Below are 16,136 nucleotides of genomic sequence, written 5' to 3' on the forward strand. Positions count from 1 at the left end.
GCATTTTGTGACCCAGAAGGCGTTGGCGCTCGTCCTCTCATGCAAAATGTCGGCGAATTCGTCAGTCGTCAGGTTTGGTTTTACAGAGAGTTTGTTTGCCACACAACTAACAAGAAGAAGCATTCTGCAATATGCAAATTTTGCAAAGCGTGCTTAACGGAGACAAGAGGGACCACATCCACTTTCACCAGACATCTGGGGTTACGGTACGGTACGGTGTCGCTGCACACAGTCTGTCAATCCGTCACCGTGAGAACACACACACACAGGCTTAATCCCTCTCGTGCCTACATGATCAACATGCAATGCAGCCTTATTTTATTATTATATATTTTATTTTATTAAATGTTGGATGTGGTAAGTATAATGGTTAAGACTTAAGTCCTCTTCTGTGTGGCCCTATGAGCCTATCATGCTAAGAAAAACTAGGTTTTTTTTTGGTCTCGGTCTCAGTCTCGAGCTGAACTAGTCTTGGTCTTGACTTGGTCTTTCTTGGTCTTGATACTCTCTGGTCTTGGTAGTGTCTTGGTCTCGGTTTAGGCGGTCTTGACTACAAGTCTACCTGACCTCCAAATTCACTAGATCCCAAACTGATCAAGCATCAACCCATAGGACCCAAAGGCCCCCACTAACAGCATCCTTTTGCTAGACACCACAGGACACCCTCAGAAGGCCTATGTCCACTCTCTGACGAGTAAGGTGGTCATAATGTTAAGGTAAAGGGGTAAAGAGCTTTATTTGTCATTATATTATACAAGTATCATATAACGAAATTATGTGGTCAGACATGGAGGGTTGGTCCTGAGCCGCTGCACTCGCGCGCGCCGCCACTGTGGGCCAACCTGACCGGTGCCTAGCACCTAGCATGTTTTGATGATGGGAGGAAACCGGAGTGCCCGGAGAAAACCCACGCAGACACGGGGAGAACATGCAAACTCCACACAGAAAGGCCTCCGCCCCGGGGATTCGAAGCAGCGACCTTCTTGCTGTGAGGCACCAACGCTACCCACTGTGCACCGTGCTGCCCCTGATCCGTGTATATCTCCTAAGGGACTGAACTCCCTCTACTTTGAGGACTTTTTGAAGACGAAGTCTGTGGAGTGGCCTTAAAAGACACACAGGGGATTGAAGAGTAAAACTTCTCATGGCTGAACATCAACTCTTTTAATAAAGGTCATTTTTCTGTCCAACTTCTGATGTTGTTGGTGTTTTCTATTTTTCATTACCTCCAGCAAGGAGGGCATTTACTGAGGAGATTAGGGTTGCTGGCGCCCCAGCTTGATCAATCTCCTTGTCTCAGCTCAATATGTGCAATAGACCAGTAGTGTTTAGCTGCTACCACCCTAAGCGCCGGTACTCTCTAAACCCCCTGTAATACAGACTACCAGGTACTGAGAGTTCATTTTCTGCCTTGCAAAAGGTTTGAAAACAACTCATCACACTGCATCCACGGGCAAGAGAACTAGCAGGTATATGCGCAGCAGAAGACCTTGGTGTTGGTTTCTTTCTCCTTTTTTTTCCTCCAGAAATGTTTTTATGCATGCACACACGGGATGAGATCAGTCATCGATCATATGGTAATTATATCCAACTCTTAAACGTATTACAGGCTGTTTGTATTACATCGGCTCTAAGCCTTTTGCTCTGTCAAAACCATACACAGCCCCCCCTCTTAACGCTGCCAGCCATGCAAGAACAAATCACTGCCATAGGGCATTATCTGACAGGGCTGATACATGGGGATGGGGTGAAATCACAAAGACAAGCGTAGGTGTAGCTTTTAGCTTCATTTCCTTTTGCGGGCAAAGAATAATAAAAAAAAAAAGAACCTCATGCAAGCCTTTGAACATTAGTGCAACCGAAATAAAACGCACTAAACTTCCAACAAGTATTTGTGCCCGAACTTTCTTTGTTGGCTCTGACACTCTCAGCGCCATATTTCCTTGTAAATCTATTTGATCAGCCAGCAATGAGCGCAGTGTGAGTGGAGCAACGGTGCCAAAGGGGAAATTCATTCAAGCCCTTTCATATCCATCAACAGCAGGAATATGGGATATGTGTAAACCCAGCGACAGAGGCAACCAAATCTCTGTGCAAGTAATCCCCCACTTCATGCTACAGTGAAAAGGAAGGAATTAAAGAGAGAAGAACCACGTCCTCAAATTATAGCGGTGAAACTTAAACTTCCTCTTGACTCTGCAGCTTGAAGTCCATTCAAATGCAAAGGAGGGACTAGTGCACAGGTCAGCTCAACCTGGCCCCGGGCCTCGGCGAGGATTACCAGATGCTTTTCTCTCTAGAGACGACGCCTTGGAGATGAGGGTCTGATTGGCTCGGCGGAATCTCCTCCGCTGATTCCTGCAGCGCCAGCCGAGCGCGGGGTGAAATAAAGAACTGGGGGGGGGGGGGGGGGGGGGGATGATTGGGTGCGCGGATGGCACGGAACATCTTTAAAAAGCATCTGTGTCCCAGTGAGCGGGCACAAAAGACGGGCCCCGCGTGAGTCCTCGTCTCTCTCTGTCGTAGGGGGGTGGGGGGGTGGGGTTCGGCTTTCTTCCCTCTGTCTGTGCGCTGTCTCACTGCTTCCTGATTCCTTTGTGTCTGCCACCCTCCACTCCCTCCTACCCAATAGATTTGCTTTTTATTTCATCTGACCGTTTTCCTCATTCTCCCTTTCCATTTGGATTTATATCAACGGCGCTCCCTGCAGCCCCCATTCTCCCGTTTCATCCGGCCATCCTAACTACCCTGTTTTTCTTTCTCCCCCTCCTCATCCTCTCCAGCGGTTTTGCAGGGTGCAAACGGCCGACATCAAGAGTTGTCTAGGCATCAAAGAAGCCTCGGTGCTACCACCTAGAAATAAAGCCCTCCACGCGTCAATGTTTGCATGGTAACTCAGTGGGTCACAAAATGCTTAGCTCCACAGGTGGGGCTCAAACAACAGTGGAAAAAATAAAACCATAACAGTGTGCAAAAAAATAAAAAATAGAATGATGGAGATTTTAAGAAAATAATTGCCAGCTTCACTGCTGTTTATGTACGTTCTGTGAGCGTTTTACACCATAGGCAGAAGGCGAAGCCCTGAAGCTAGCACACTTTAGTGTCTGCTTTGCATTTCAGAACATTTCATTGTCTGCGCGGATGGTTTAAGAAAAGATGAGGAGTTTAACCAAAACATATTAAAGAGATTGCACAAGGTTTTAAAAGACCTCGAAAAATGCGGAAAAGTATAGCTTGGGAGCGCATTTCACATAAAGTTTCAAATTGGATTTAAACACGGAGGATGTTAACACAGACTTCACTATTATCACCCTTCCCTTCCTCCCGCGTATCAGCCCACGGAGCCACCGAGCAAAACCCGACGGGAAGCTGTTGTGACGTGTGAAATGCTAAACCCTTTTACTGTAACAGCTTTAAGTCGCGGGAGCTGGCGGCGCCGCGCTACGGCTAGCGCAGTATTTCGTCGGAGGCAGAGAGGAGGCGCTCCGGAGGGCTTCGGATAACTGGGCGAGCCGGACAAAGAGAGGGCATTAGCACTCACCTGGATCAGTGTCAGGTCTTCCAGATTGAGCCTGAAGAGGTGGTTTCTGTGAAAAGAGGGAAATGTGTGAGTCGACGCCATTTTCTGTAAATAAGCCCAAAAGAAGAAGAAGGAAAAAAAAAAAAGATTTCAGCATTTTTTCCTCAGTCCTTTCATCTTAACAGCCCTCATCAGCAGTGCCACCTGTACTCCAAAAAAGGGAGCATACATAAAAGAAAAAAAAAATGCTTAAAAATAGCATGGGAATGGCTCGGATGACTCTGATAAGTGAGATTATTATTTTAGATGTGCACTTCAGCCACACATTTTTTGCGTAGACCTCTGGACCTCTGCAGCAGACAGTTTGGATGGAGATTAATTCTATGCTACTAGCATCCAAAAGCCTCAAGATGCTGAAGACACAAAAAGCAAAATCATATTCTCCATGCCCTCTTCAAGTTATGTCTTTTTTTATATACATATGCGGCGATACTCGACAACAAATATACTTTATTGTGTAAGATCAGTACAGAGCTCCCCTTTCCAACTGCTGCACCTAAAGCTTCTAAAGCTTCCAGCACTTAGAGGTTAAAATGATGATTTTCAGTGGTGACATAAGGAGTTGCAAGAGTGCAGTCTGGCCACTGAAATAACCTGAATACAACGGATGGCTGGGTGCAAGCACTGCAGCAAATGATGGACCTCTAGGTGCCTCCTGCCTATAATAAGGAGGGCAAAAAAAAGCATAGCTAAAAGATTTTATTTCACTTCTCCTCAGAGTTTTGCGTGTTATGAGTAAGATTAAGAGAGAAACAAAGGAAAAGAGACTGAAGGACAACCAAAGCCCAGCGGTGAAATCACAGTCTAGTCAGTGCCTACCCTGCTTTGCCTGGAGCTTTTCAAATCTGCAAGTCACAAACAAACGGTTTCATCGGCATTCCTAGCTTTTCAAGAAACATCAGGTTGTATTGAATTCCGCCTTGAGAGGGTTTTGACTTGACAGCGTCTCAGGCTGCCTGCTAAACAAATTACGCACCATTACCAGAATGAGATTACACAAAACATGACAATTACGGGCAAAATCGTTATTTATTGTGATCTTTTTCTTCCCCTTTGAGGCTTCAAATATATCCCTGTTTGATGCAGCCGGTCCATTTCACTAAAAAAATATTCTTAAACATTTGTTATGTTTAGTTAAGTGCATTCACGGCAAAGAAAAAATAAATAAAACCTGTACAGCTTACAAAACCATGAAAAAAAAAATAAAACTAATAAACCAGCATGTGGCTTCCTTTCATGCCAGTAATCCTTCATCATTATTTTTTGTTTTATACAATTTAGAGATCTAATTTCGGAGCAAGCGTGTTCACGCTAACACCTGCAGACACACGCTTATGAAAGAGCTCTCTCAGATCTATGAGCCTCCGTGGAGAGTGGCTATCGGCCGGGTTCCAGTGTGGCCTTGGAACCTTGTTTTAGCGTATTGATATTTGCATCGATCCCTCTTTCCTTCCATTATCACTCATACTTCTGACCCAACCTGCAGCCATCCATCCAGACGCCTTGCTTTTCACGGTTAGACACTGGACAGCCGTCGAGCTGGCAGCGAGAATTGAACTAAGTCGCTTATTTGATTTTTTTTTGAGCGCTGGAAGTGTGTGTTGATAGAATTGTCTGAAGTGTAGCTAAAAATAAAAGATGGACAGCAAACACAGCATGCATCTGTTATATTATATTATATTATATTATATTATATTATATTAGATATTGTTGCTGTGTGACTCAGTGGGAATTTACTCACCTCTAAGACCTTTATCTGTCCACACATACACTTTCACTGATTAGGCTTCTCCATCTAAAGTTCCTGGGTGCATTAGTAAATTCCCCGGGCTCACTTTGTCTCTGTTTGTTTTGCTGCTCTCCATCCTGACAACCCTGCTGTTATCTCCTGTTTGCGTTGTTGAGACTGTTTCTTTCTATTGACAGCTCACGCCATTAAGCCGAGTGCAGAGCGCGCTTCGCCGTGGGGACGCACACAGCCATCGCTCTATAAAATGCAGTGTCCACATTTAAGAAAAAGCTAAATGAAGAAGCTGCCGCTACGCAAACAAACATGAACAGGTGTATTTCTTCCTTAATCCTGAATTTACCCTCACTTTAACCTCCATCCGACCTCGATCACCCTTCAGTTTAATGATTTAAGTAAATGGGGACGTGATATATGTCCCCAAAATGAAAACTGGTCCCCACAACGTGGCTGTTTGAGGAGATTTACGATACCTCAGCACATGAGTAATACAAGTACACACACATTTGGCTGGCCTTGACAAAGACAATGGACTTGGAAACAATCACCAAAACCATTTTTCCTTTGGCTTTTGAATACATCTATAGAGAAACTGATCATTACTCACGCAACGTACCGAAAAACACTGCAAAAAAAGAAGAATGAAAGGAGGCACAATAAGAGAACAGACAACAAAAGAAGGAGACAAGTGGGAAGGCAGAGAGGGGGGGAAAAAAAGAGACAACGTATGTGTGTTACCTTGCGCCGACGATCAGTTCATTCTGGCCGGGGTCAAAGGTCAGCTGTGAGTAATCCACCGTGCCCTCTGCTTTGAACCTGGAGATCCATGGCTCCATCTCTGCCAACGATACCAGAGGACACAACCAGGGGTTAGCCAACCAGAGCGCAGCGTTTATGGCTGTATGAAAGCCGTGCTGAGGAATTATCAGAGTTCAAAGGTCTGCTGTAAATTTTCTGAAGACACTCAAACAGCAGGGTCCCCCGGGGGGAGGGGGAGATTTGTTACAAGCCTGTAACTCTTTAGGCTCCTGCCTTTGCTTAGCATTGTTTTCAGCTTGACATAAGGGACATTTGTTCTAGTTTCATTTGCACACTGGCCAGATCTATATATAAAAAACTTGAACTAAAAATCTGACAGGAAATCAATAGTGTTACAGACTAAGGCTGATTTTGACCTCTAGGTTTGCAGCAAATATCATAACTGAAAAATTAATTACATTTGTGTACATTTACATTTATTTTTACAAACCAGAAATGTGGTTAGTTTATCAAATGTGATGCTTTTAACATAAAAAACAGCATTAAAATTGGCTCCTATGCAATGAGCTCAATGTTCTAAGTGCTGTAGCAGCAAGAATAATGATAATTTTACATAAAACTGTTGAGAGGCTGAATGCAGGAATTGTACATGTTTCATTGGAACATTTTTTTCAGGTAAAGTATCCAGACTCATCTTTCACCACTGACTACCAGTCTCCTTTATTGTTAAACTAACGTGCTGGACAGACAACAAACTCCTCTGAGATTTGTGAGATTTTCATCAACATAATTAAACCTTTAACTCATTTAGAGCTCCGTTTCTAAAGAAGACAATGTCATTTTGTTCTGCATCCGATTCAGTCACTCCTGCGCCTTAAAGGTGACAGCTGGCACATTTGCCATTTCAGAACAAGTTTAGCGCCTTTTGTCGGAACGATGCCTTAACAGTTTTTTTTTTAAGTAAAGACACGCACTCTGAGGAAACACAGATGAGCAAAGAAGAACGAAAGGCTTTGAGCTGTCGCACAAAAAATCCTTCGCCGTGGATCAAAGCACTCAAACATTAGCGTTCCGCGTATCCGTTGTCTTAAAAATCCCCCAAACAAAGCGAGACACGAAATCTGGATGTCTTATGACTCAATGGGAAGCCCTTTGATTTTTGTGTACCTGCTGCTGATTGAGCGGTCTCAAGGAAATGCATACTCTGAGCCAACCATTAGGACGGGTGACATTCGAACATTTTATAGAAACCGATCTTGTCTCAGCGCGCTGTGGGGAGTACGCACAAACATGCAGAGGAGGAGAGATATCCCCGACGGACTCTGACATATTATCCACAACGCGCCTGTTCTCACGGCGCCCAACCTATTAACCCCTGACCAATCGAATCAGGCGACGTGGACGGCCTGTCTACTGTCTGGTTACTTGATAGGTTTAGTCGACGGTGGTCAATCCATCATTATGGAGACTCATGTTCTCCATCGCTCATCACTTGCTTCATCTGTAGTCATAATAACTTATCAGCACTACTGTATACACAGGCTGGGTTACACAAGTATGTGCATTACTTCGTACTGGGAGACTTTCTCCAGGAACTAGAACATGTATGAACATTTTGGAGTCGGACGCCAGAACACAGGGAGGAAGCAGTTTTGTAGCAGTGGCTGCTACAGCGGTTTAAAATCATTCAACGCTACATTTGTGAGCTATTTCCAGACACAAACTTTCAAAGGGACTCTTTTTAATTTACCGGGGAGCTTTCCATCAGAGCCGGAACAGAGGGAGAGGACAGCTTGAATATCCTCCTCGAAACACATTATCTGCTTCTTCAGGCGCACCTGTCAGACAGCGTTTCAAATGAAAGCACGCTCTCCCTTGACTGCATCAAAAGCGGGTGCTTCGAGTTTCTGTGACAAACGTGGGATTTCGGAGCAGTTCAAAATAAAGGCAAACAGAGCTGAGGAACATCTGCCCGCTGCAAGCGCACGTAGAGGGACCAAACCCTGGCTCTCCTAACAAAACAATATCGTCTGCTGAGAGATGCGGCGCTGCTGCACGCAAAGACAAATTCCCCTTGTTTTCTTTCAAGTCTCTGGTGATAAGTACATGAGAAATGAGAGGAAAGAGCACCGAGCTTCTGAGTACCACAGCACTAATACATTTTCATTAGCCGCAGTGACATAAATATCTGGGAGATCACGACCAGCTTCACCCCAAAAGATTTCATTTTGTTTAATGGTTGCTGCTCTGCCTGCTCCAGAAGGACACAGCAAGTTTTGGATGTGCCAATCCTTTGGCTCCACTGGGCCTGTTCTTTACGCCATCCGGAGGATCCCCGGCATACAAATGTAGCTGTGACACCCCCCGGGGGGGAAGACGGCGCTTGACGAACCCAGCTACTCCCCATAAATCTCCCTGACGCACCGGGGGACGCGCGCTAACGGGGTGATGGAGTGTGCGTGTCTGCGTGCGAGACACAAAGAGAAGGGGATGTCTGTTGGGGCGTGCAACGGGGCAAAAGGTTCTAATTGAATACAACAGTAGTCAAGGAATTTGTGACCCTTTTTGACGAGGCCGAGGAGCCATTCATAAACATTCACAACCAAGGATGTGAAGCTAAATATACGGAGCGTTCCAAAGTCAAACTCACAGGGGTTTAGCAGCTCTACTTCAGTTGTGCTGCTGGGATTAAAAAGTGCGGCACACTTGGAAAGAGTTTGAAAAACAACACCGCAGGATACCGAGCTAGCGTCGTCGGAGACTAATTTGAACCCGGATCTAACTTGTTTTATTTATTTGTGTTCGGATGGATTGTAATAGCTAATTTTAGGGGCACCCGGGGAGGTATTTATGACGCCACACAGAGCCAAGAAATCAACCTTATCGTCAACCCAGCAGAAAAAGGAAACAGAGGGACACTCGGGAGCCAATAAGTAGTCCTAAAAAAAAAAAAAAGTCTAATCCTACGCCCTATCGCGTCAAATAGATTTCAGTTATAGCAGCCGAATTTTCAATGCATGTGATAATGTAATCACATCATGGTCATGCTTGTACAGCAGCTGAGTGAATCAGGGGATTGGCTGCTCATGAGACGAAGGCGTGATCACACACAAAGACATGCACAGACTCACACACACGGACTGGGATAAAAAATCAGAGCATAGCCAGGGCTCTGAGCCAACATGAAAAAGAAAAATACATATCTGGATATAGATACACACCCCTCCCCCTTTATTTGGCCCCAGCTTATCCCCTTAACCCCTGTCTCCCTTCTCCTCAAAATAGAACCCCCCCTCCCCCCATCACTCACACAGCATTTGTTATTCCTGGCTCCGACACGAAGCAGTTGACACAAAGACAAAATGACAGGATATATAAATATTTACTCCGAGCATCAGGGGCCACGCCAGTCTCCAGTCAGCCAGCGCTCAAAGTTACCGCTCTACGGCGCTGCCAGACCGGCAACAATGGCAACATGTGGAAGCAATTCTGAAACATGAATGGTTTTTCTGTGAGTGGTGTAAATAGAGTGTGGCAGCAGGCGCGCACATAAATGAAGAGCCAATTCGCTCTAAATGCAGCCCTGCGGTAATGGGCAGCGGCGAGAATGGGTGCTATTTGTTCAACCTGACGCAAGGAAACGATCGGTCCGAGCGGTCAGAAAACAAACACCTGCGCGGTTGGAGGAAAATCTGAAGGTCGCATAAGACCTTCCCCGACGCACGAAGGTTCCTCTGCGTTACTTCGAGCATGAAAAACAAGCTGATCTTAAAACAAAAAAATAAAAAAATCCAGTGACTCAGATTGCCGGGGCTGTGCTGCTGTGGCCAAGGGGCAGTTAGTAAATCATGCGAAACAAACCGCTGTGAACCCGCAAATAAAAGTGCAATAAAATATTTAAATCAGTGTGTATTTAGAGGCAGAGTCCTTTCACCAAAGCTCTTCAGGGCAATCGAGAAAAAAAATGAAAACATATAAGTAATGACATGAAGGACTTTTATTGCGGTGGGTAAATGAAAGACACACAAATCCAAAAATATGGACGGGCACTTATTCATTCCACTGGCAGCTTGTCGTCCATTAAAATAAAACATGACTGGAACACAGCTGACCTCGAACGTTAATGAAGAGAAGCTAATGTCTTGGAATTTAAGCCCCGAAGACCTGGGAGGGATTTACATTCAAAAGAACCACCCCCAACTGACCAATTAAAGCATCTCCCGATACTCGTTGGAGCCTGTTGCATTTATGAATGCCATGAGGCCATTTGTTTATTTCCCTGCCTTCCCTCCCCTCTCCCTAACGATGTGCTAGCTGTTCGGGGATGATAAAAGCCGCGCTCGGTCGGTGGCTGTAAAACAAGTCTGCTGGTTCCACTCCTCAGAGACATGGCCCTCAGCTTGGCCTGTGAAGGCATTGTTTACACCACAGTTTATAAACTTTAAAAGCCTCCAGGCCTACACCCAGGAACACTTGCTTAATACGACACTTTATTAATACAGGGTATCTCGGGGGCTTTCAGGTAAAGTAACAAATGCTTGGTCAGGAGTCTTTTGCCAACAAGATCAAGTCTTTCAGCACCCCTCTGAAAACAGACCTATACATAAATGGTGGACATTTACATTGGACCTCTGCTGAAGCTATATTCAGCAGTGTTTTTGTGAAAGTGTAGCGAGCGTACCTTTAGGGTAAACATTCGCAGCGTTGCTGTCGAACTGCACGGCGTACTTTCTTTCTCAAACCCTACATTTCTGAAACCGCCACACAAAGCAAAAAAGCAGTATTTAGGCCAGAGCACCCTTGCACCACAGTAGCAGTTCTGTCAGCCAAGTGTTGTGCCAAGTCAGAAAACCACCATCCCCAGCGGGGTCAAACCCAAGTGAGGCACGCCCTTCCACAGTCAGGCCACAATCATACAGATAGAAAGAAACGCTGTCACTGGAACCCTCTCAGACAAACCTAGACCTTGGCTTCTCACGATGGATCACAAGCACTCTGTGGGCTTTTAACTTTTTTTTTTTTTCATTTTTCATTTTATTTACCAAACCAGCTGAGAATTTGAGGGAATTCAAATTCTCTAGGAGGGCTGAACATCCACAGCTGTAGGCACAAGTCTTTTTTTAAAAAAAGCTTGCGAATACTCTTGTTTTACGTCTCACAGTCTTTATTCCACACCAGACTGGATGAATCCCTTGGTCAATCTATTTCTGATTTCTTTCAAGTCATTGTTTAACTTCAAATGCCATAAATATATTATCTATTACCATCTCACGGTCCTAAAATACTTAATTTGCAATGGTAGAAAAAAACAATTGTCTACGAGGGGGGTGTAACCAGATAATTACTAATAAATGACTAAATAAATCACTTACAATGCCAAGTGATAAATGAAAGTTCAGCTCCATCTTTTTTTCAGGCTCCAATGATGTGGTGAAGCCTCGACTGATCTTATGTGTTTGTTACGCCAGTTTTTAAATGAAATGGTGACATAACCTCAAGGAAGGCTTAAGTAACACTTCAACAGCGGCTCGCCAGCAATGGCCATGCTTGGCTGCGTTGTAGCTTTTGATGCTTGTAGTTTGACCACAGCATTTTAAATTGTTTAATCAACTTAAGGAATAGTTTTATTCTTGCCAAGTGGTCAAATGAGAGTTCTATATCAATTTGGACTAAGTTGGTGAATAGATTAAAATATTTAATCGCGATTAATCGCACGATTTCCACAGTTAACTTGCATTAATCTCATCTTGTTGTAAATGTAACTTGAAGGGATATTTTCCAAGTTTTTAAAAATCTCATCAACATGGGAGGGGACAAAATGCTGGCTTTCTGCGCAGCATATGGAAACTTTAGAGCTCTCTGCCCTCAGGTGTGTGCTTGAATCAGCGATACCTCAATTCACGCTGACAAATGCAGCTAACCTTGTTCTCGTGGAGAGAACCATCTGGTGTGCTTTGAAGCTGAATTTGGCATTCATTGAAATAATTATTTAAATCGCTAACAAAGTTTTTTAACTCATGTGAAATTTATATTGTTTCTGATTTCACAAACTACAGTCCGAGCCCAGGTCATAATAACGGATACATTGATTTGCAATTTGAGCTAATGCGTTAACTTTGACAGCCCTAATTTTAGCTCCAGCTGATTCTTTTAGCCACTTACTTAAATACTTTGCAAGGTTTCTCATTCGCTCATTTGCACAAGACAAGAAGCTATGGTTTTTATTTATTAAAAAGGTGAAATCTCTACATGAATGTGTTTGTTTGACCAGAAGGATAATATATGTCTGAGTGGAGTGGGAGTGTTGGGTTGCTGTTATCCACAGGGGTATATTTAATGTGTTTGTAGTCCTCCCAGCTAAAGAGAAGTCATGGCAGCCTCACACTGCACACTTAACAACCAGGGATTACGCTACATTACACGGAGCACAATGACTCACAAAAGAGAATGATAATGGGTTTAACGAGAGGTTTTGCTTGCGTTGCATGCACAGTTTATGCATGTGTATGCATGCCAATGTGTATATTTGTGACAGCATTTTCTGCAATGACTCATGGCTTTTTTTTTTTTTTTTTTGGCTTTTATTGCAATAAAGCAAGGGCTATAATTTTGCTTTCCCTGAAAATGCTTTGAATACCCTACAACACTGAACAATGGGAGGTGTTTGAACTACGTAAAGACTATCATCAGGCCGTGTAAGAGTAGATTAAAAGGCGGAGTGGAAATATAACTGTGAAGACATCAATAAATTAACATATTCTTGACAATGTGGCATTTAGCAGTTTCTTAGCAATTTATGCTTGGACTAAATACAACTGAGATGCAGATAAACAAAGCAGGATGATAGAACCGGTGTTTAAAGGAAACAATCAGTCCTCTTATGAAAGCAATGAAAAAGTCTACAGAACTTCAGAGCTTTAAAATAAAGGCGACGTGTAGATGGCGTCACCAGCCTTTAAAAGCAATTTAAAACGACATGTACACCGTACTTGTTTCTGCATCAATTCCATTTTATGACAAACAGTTCCACCTATGCGCGCTTCAGACAGTTTGACTGTAGGTGTGAGGCAAGCCCAATCTCATGGGAGTTCATGAAACAGTCACAAATTTTAATTAAAGTGATTTGGGTCCTTGGATATGAATTTTCCCTTTTTTTTCACGTCAAAGCTAGAGAACAGCTTTGACAGTAATGTATTTCCACTGGTCTTCTCCCGGTGTATTTGTTGCGGCAACCAGGGACCGAAAGAGTGAAAAAAGGGAGCAAATAAAATAAAAATGAAAAAAACAGAATGAAAAGAAATAATGATTTGCACAGGACTCAAACTCCAGTCCACTGGGTATTATTCCTTTATGTGACCACCCTCTCTCTGGCGCTGCACCTTCAATTGAAATACATCTTTTTTAAAGCCTTGTGCCGTCACGAAACAAATTGACAATTGGTTCCGACAAACACAAATCAGTTGCTTATATTCTGTGACTATTTCACAAACTGCAATGAGACTGTATTGGTACGGCGCTGAGGCGTCTACGTCTGCTTTACCCTGGTCCCAGCATTAAGCTACGGACAAAACAAATTGACATCAAGGATCTTTCGCCTCGATTTGCCAGTGTCTGGACCAGAATGTCTTTCTTGAATGCGCTGCAAACAATACAGCCGACTAAAATGTGGGTTCTGCCTCTGTGTGAAAGGAAATAACTATTTGGAATTCAAAAAGGAACCGAGGATGCGACTACTAACTGAGAGGATAGGGTGCCGGAGAGAGCTACAAAGCCTTGTACAGAGCTGACTTCTCCTGATTCATGGTGATCATTTGGTCGACGCTTTATTCATTCTAGATGATCGTGTTGTTGAGGAAACATTTCAATGTCGAGACGAGATAAAGCTGCACTCGTTTGCTAATCTGAACAGCCAACCAGCGTGATCTTTCTGACCAACTAGCTCTGCCGCAGATTCAACAGCCTCGGACAGGGGTCCAATTAGTTGCCAACAGCGCGGGACATACAGCCAAAACTTGGGTCACAGATGCTTACCGGCGGCCCGACACTGGCCAACAGCCCAGCGTTGGCTCGGTGCGCCGTGACCTTTATCCCCAAACAATGAAGGCGAGCAAGAATGCCGTTCATTGCGCTTTGAATCACCCTGCGCCACTCCCCCAGCACAGAGAAATGTTCAGCTTTCTTCTTCGCTTTGACTCCCCCTGTAAACCGTGTTCTTTTCCGATCGTCGTGTTCAACACCTTCCTGATTCCACATTTAATGAGCTACCAGGAGCTGAACAAGAGAACGAATGTGTGGAAGCGCGGCGCTCTCCGGCAGCGTTTTTCAAACTTCCCAGGGGATCGCCGGAGTTTGAAAACTCCCCTTTAGAACTGAGAAAATACTGTGTGAAGTGGATTTGTTCCAAAAATCATGTTCATTCTTGTAGTGATAATAACTGAAATATATGCCTTAGGATTATCACGTTTTGAAGTGGTTGTTTTATTTTTCTTTTAGTACAAAGTAAATCACTGATGGCCGTCCACAGACAAAGTAAATGCTTATTACAAATTCAGACTTGCCTTGTTTTGAGCTGCTCTGAGCCATTAGTCCCTATGTATCTATTCCACAATTTAAAAAACAAAACAAAACAATACTTAACTTCAAATGCTATCCTGGTTGGTGTTTGGAAAACCAAAATGAGGAAATTATTTTCCCACAAAACTCAACTTCCTCTAAAGGTTTCAAAACTATTTCTTCAACGAAGCGACCACGTCTGAAGTATCATCAGCTCTTTCCTCCTCCTCTGTACAGTAGGCTCTGTGTTGGTGAACCGTGTCCGAATGCTAACTGAAACGTCGACCCTCTTTATTAATGCTCCTATATTTCAAGCAAAGCGTCAAACCACTGGAGTTTAATGGGCCACTCTGGTGCATCAGAGAACACAAACGCATTGACCCGCTGGCTGGAGTGTGATCCTCTTTTACGCAGACGGCACAAGGCGGGAGCGTATTACATTAGCTGGGCAGTTAGTCATCATCACCGCATTCAGTTGGCGCAGAGGGAAGAAGGGCACCTCAGCTGACTATGAAAGACCGGGAGGAAAGACGGCATGAGGGACACTCTGAGCGTCTGCGCCGGGTGGTTGTATTGAATATGAGTCTTTGCATGCATATGGATCTCTGCACACACGCAGTGACCTTGCTCTTCCAGTCAATTTCACCCAGACAGAATGCTATGTGATTATCTGACTGGGACTCTGCTGTACTGAAAACAGCTCAATGACATTTTGCTGCTTCGCCGTGAGTAGACAGGGCCGCATTGACCGCTATCGATACCTTCTGTCGACTAGGTTTCAAAGAATTTCACTGCAGTTTAGCTGCCCAACAGCAATGTAAGGATACAGGGTAAGGGCGATGAAATTGGATGTATCTAAAAACTGCAGAGTAAAAGTGCATGAGGAAGACCACGCGTGTGCTTCACAGGAACAAACGGGAGCGCGGTAAGTAAAGGGTTTTGTGGACGGTAGAAAAATCTTTGCACGGATTATTTTTACAATAAAGAAGTACCTGGAAATAGTTCATAATTGAGCGTTTGCTAAGCTCTACTTTTCCAAGTTAAGTGTAAGCTGTTCTCTTTTCAAACCGCACATTTGCAGTTCGGAGCCGTGATTGCGGGTAAATTTATTCCTAAATATTCACAATTTCTTTTTTTAAACAATGGGTCCGTGATTTTAGTCTGACATAGACAAAGGCAGGGTCCCAATTTCTAATGGGTGACCTTTAATACTGCCTGATGAGAACTGGCAAAAAAATTTAGCAGATGGATAATTAAGTTTCGTCTCTGACCTTTCCAGTGTACTCGTTTAAAGTAACACAAACTCACTTGGTGACCATATACATTTCACTGCGCTACAAGGCTAGAGCTCTAAAAAAAAAAAAATTAAAAAGAAAAGCTAAAAACTACATACTTCTCATAAAGAAGTATCAATCTGCATTTAAATAACATCAAAACACGAGGAGAAATCAAAAAGTTGACAGGCGTGCTGTGCCTAATTACAGTTGTCAAGATGTA

At 43.8% G+C, this 16,136-nt stretch overlaps 1 protein-coding gene across 3 annotated transcripts in view; it reads right to left on the reverse strand.

Moving 5' to 3' along the window:
- The window catches only part of sema5a (sema domain, seven thrombospondin repeats (type 1 and type 1-like), transmembrane domain (TM) and short cytoplasmic domain, (semaphorin) 5A), a 134,308-nt gene that overhangs the window by 85,693 nt on the left and 32,479 nt on the right, over nucleotides 1-16,136 (reverse strand). For all 3 annotated transcript variants that reach the window (XM_084566062.1, XM_084566060.1, XM_084566061.1), the window contains 2 exons: nucleotides 6,066-6,165; nucleotides 3,542-3,587 (listed from right to left, as the gene is read on the reverse strand). In XM_084566062.1, coding sequence (XP_084422188.1) covers nucleotides 3,542-3,587; nucleotides 6,066-6,165 — 146 coding nt within the window. The remainder of the gene's footprint in view (nucleotides 1-3,541; nucleotides 3,588-6,065; nucleotides 6,166-16,136) is intronic.

This window comes from Chelon labrosus (assembly GCF_963514085.1).
Source record: "Chelon labrosus genome assembly, chromosome: 18".
In the NCBI taxonomy this organism is placed as follows: domain Eukaryota; kingdom Metazoa; phylum Chordata; class Actinopteri; order Mugiliformes; family Mugilidae; genus Chelon; species Chelon labrosus.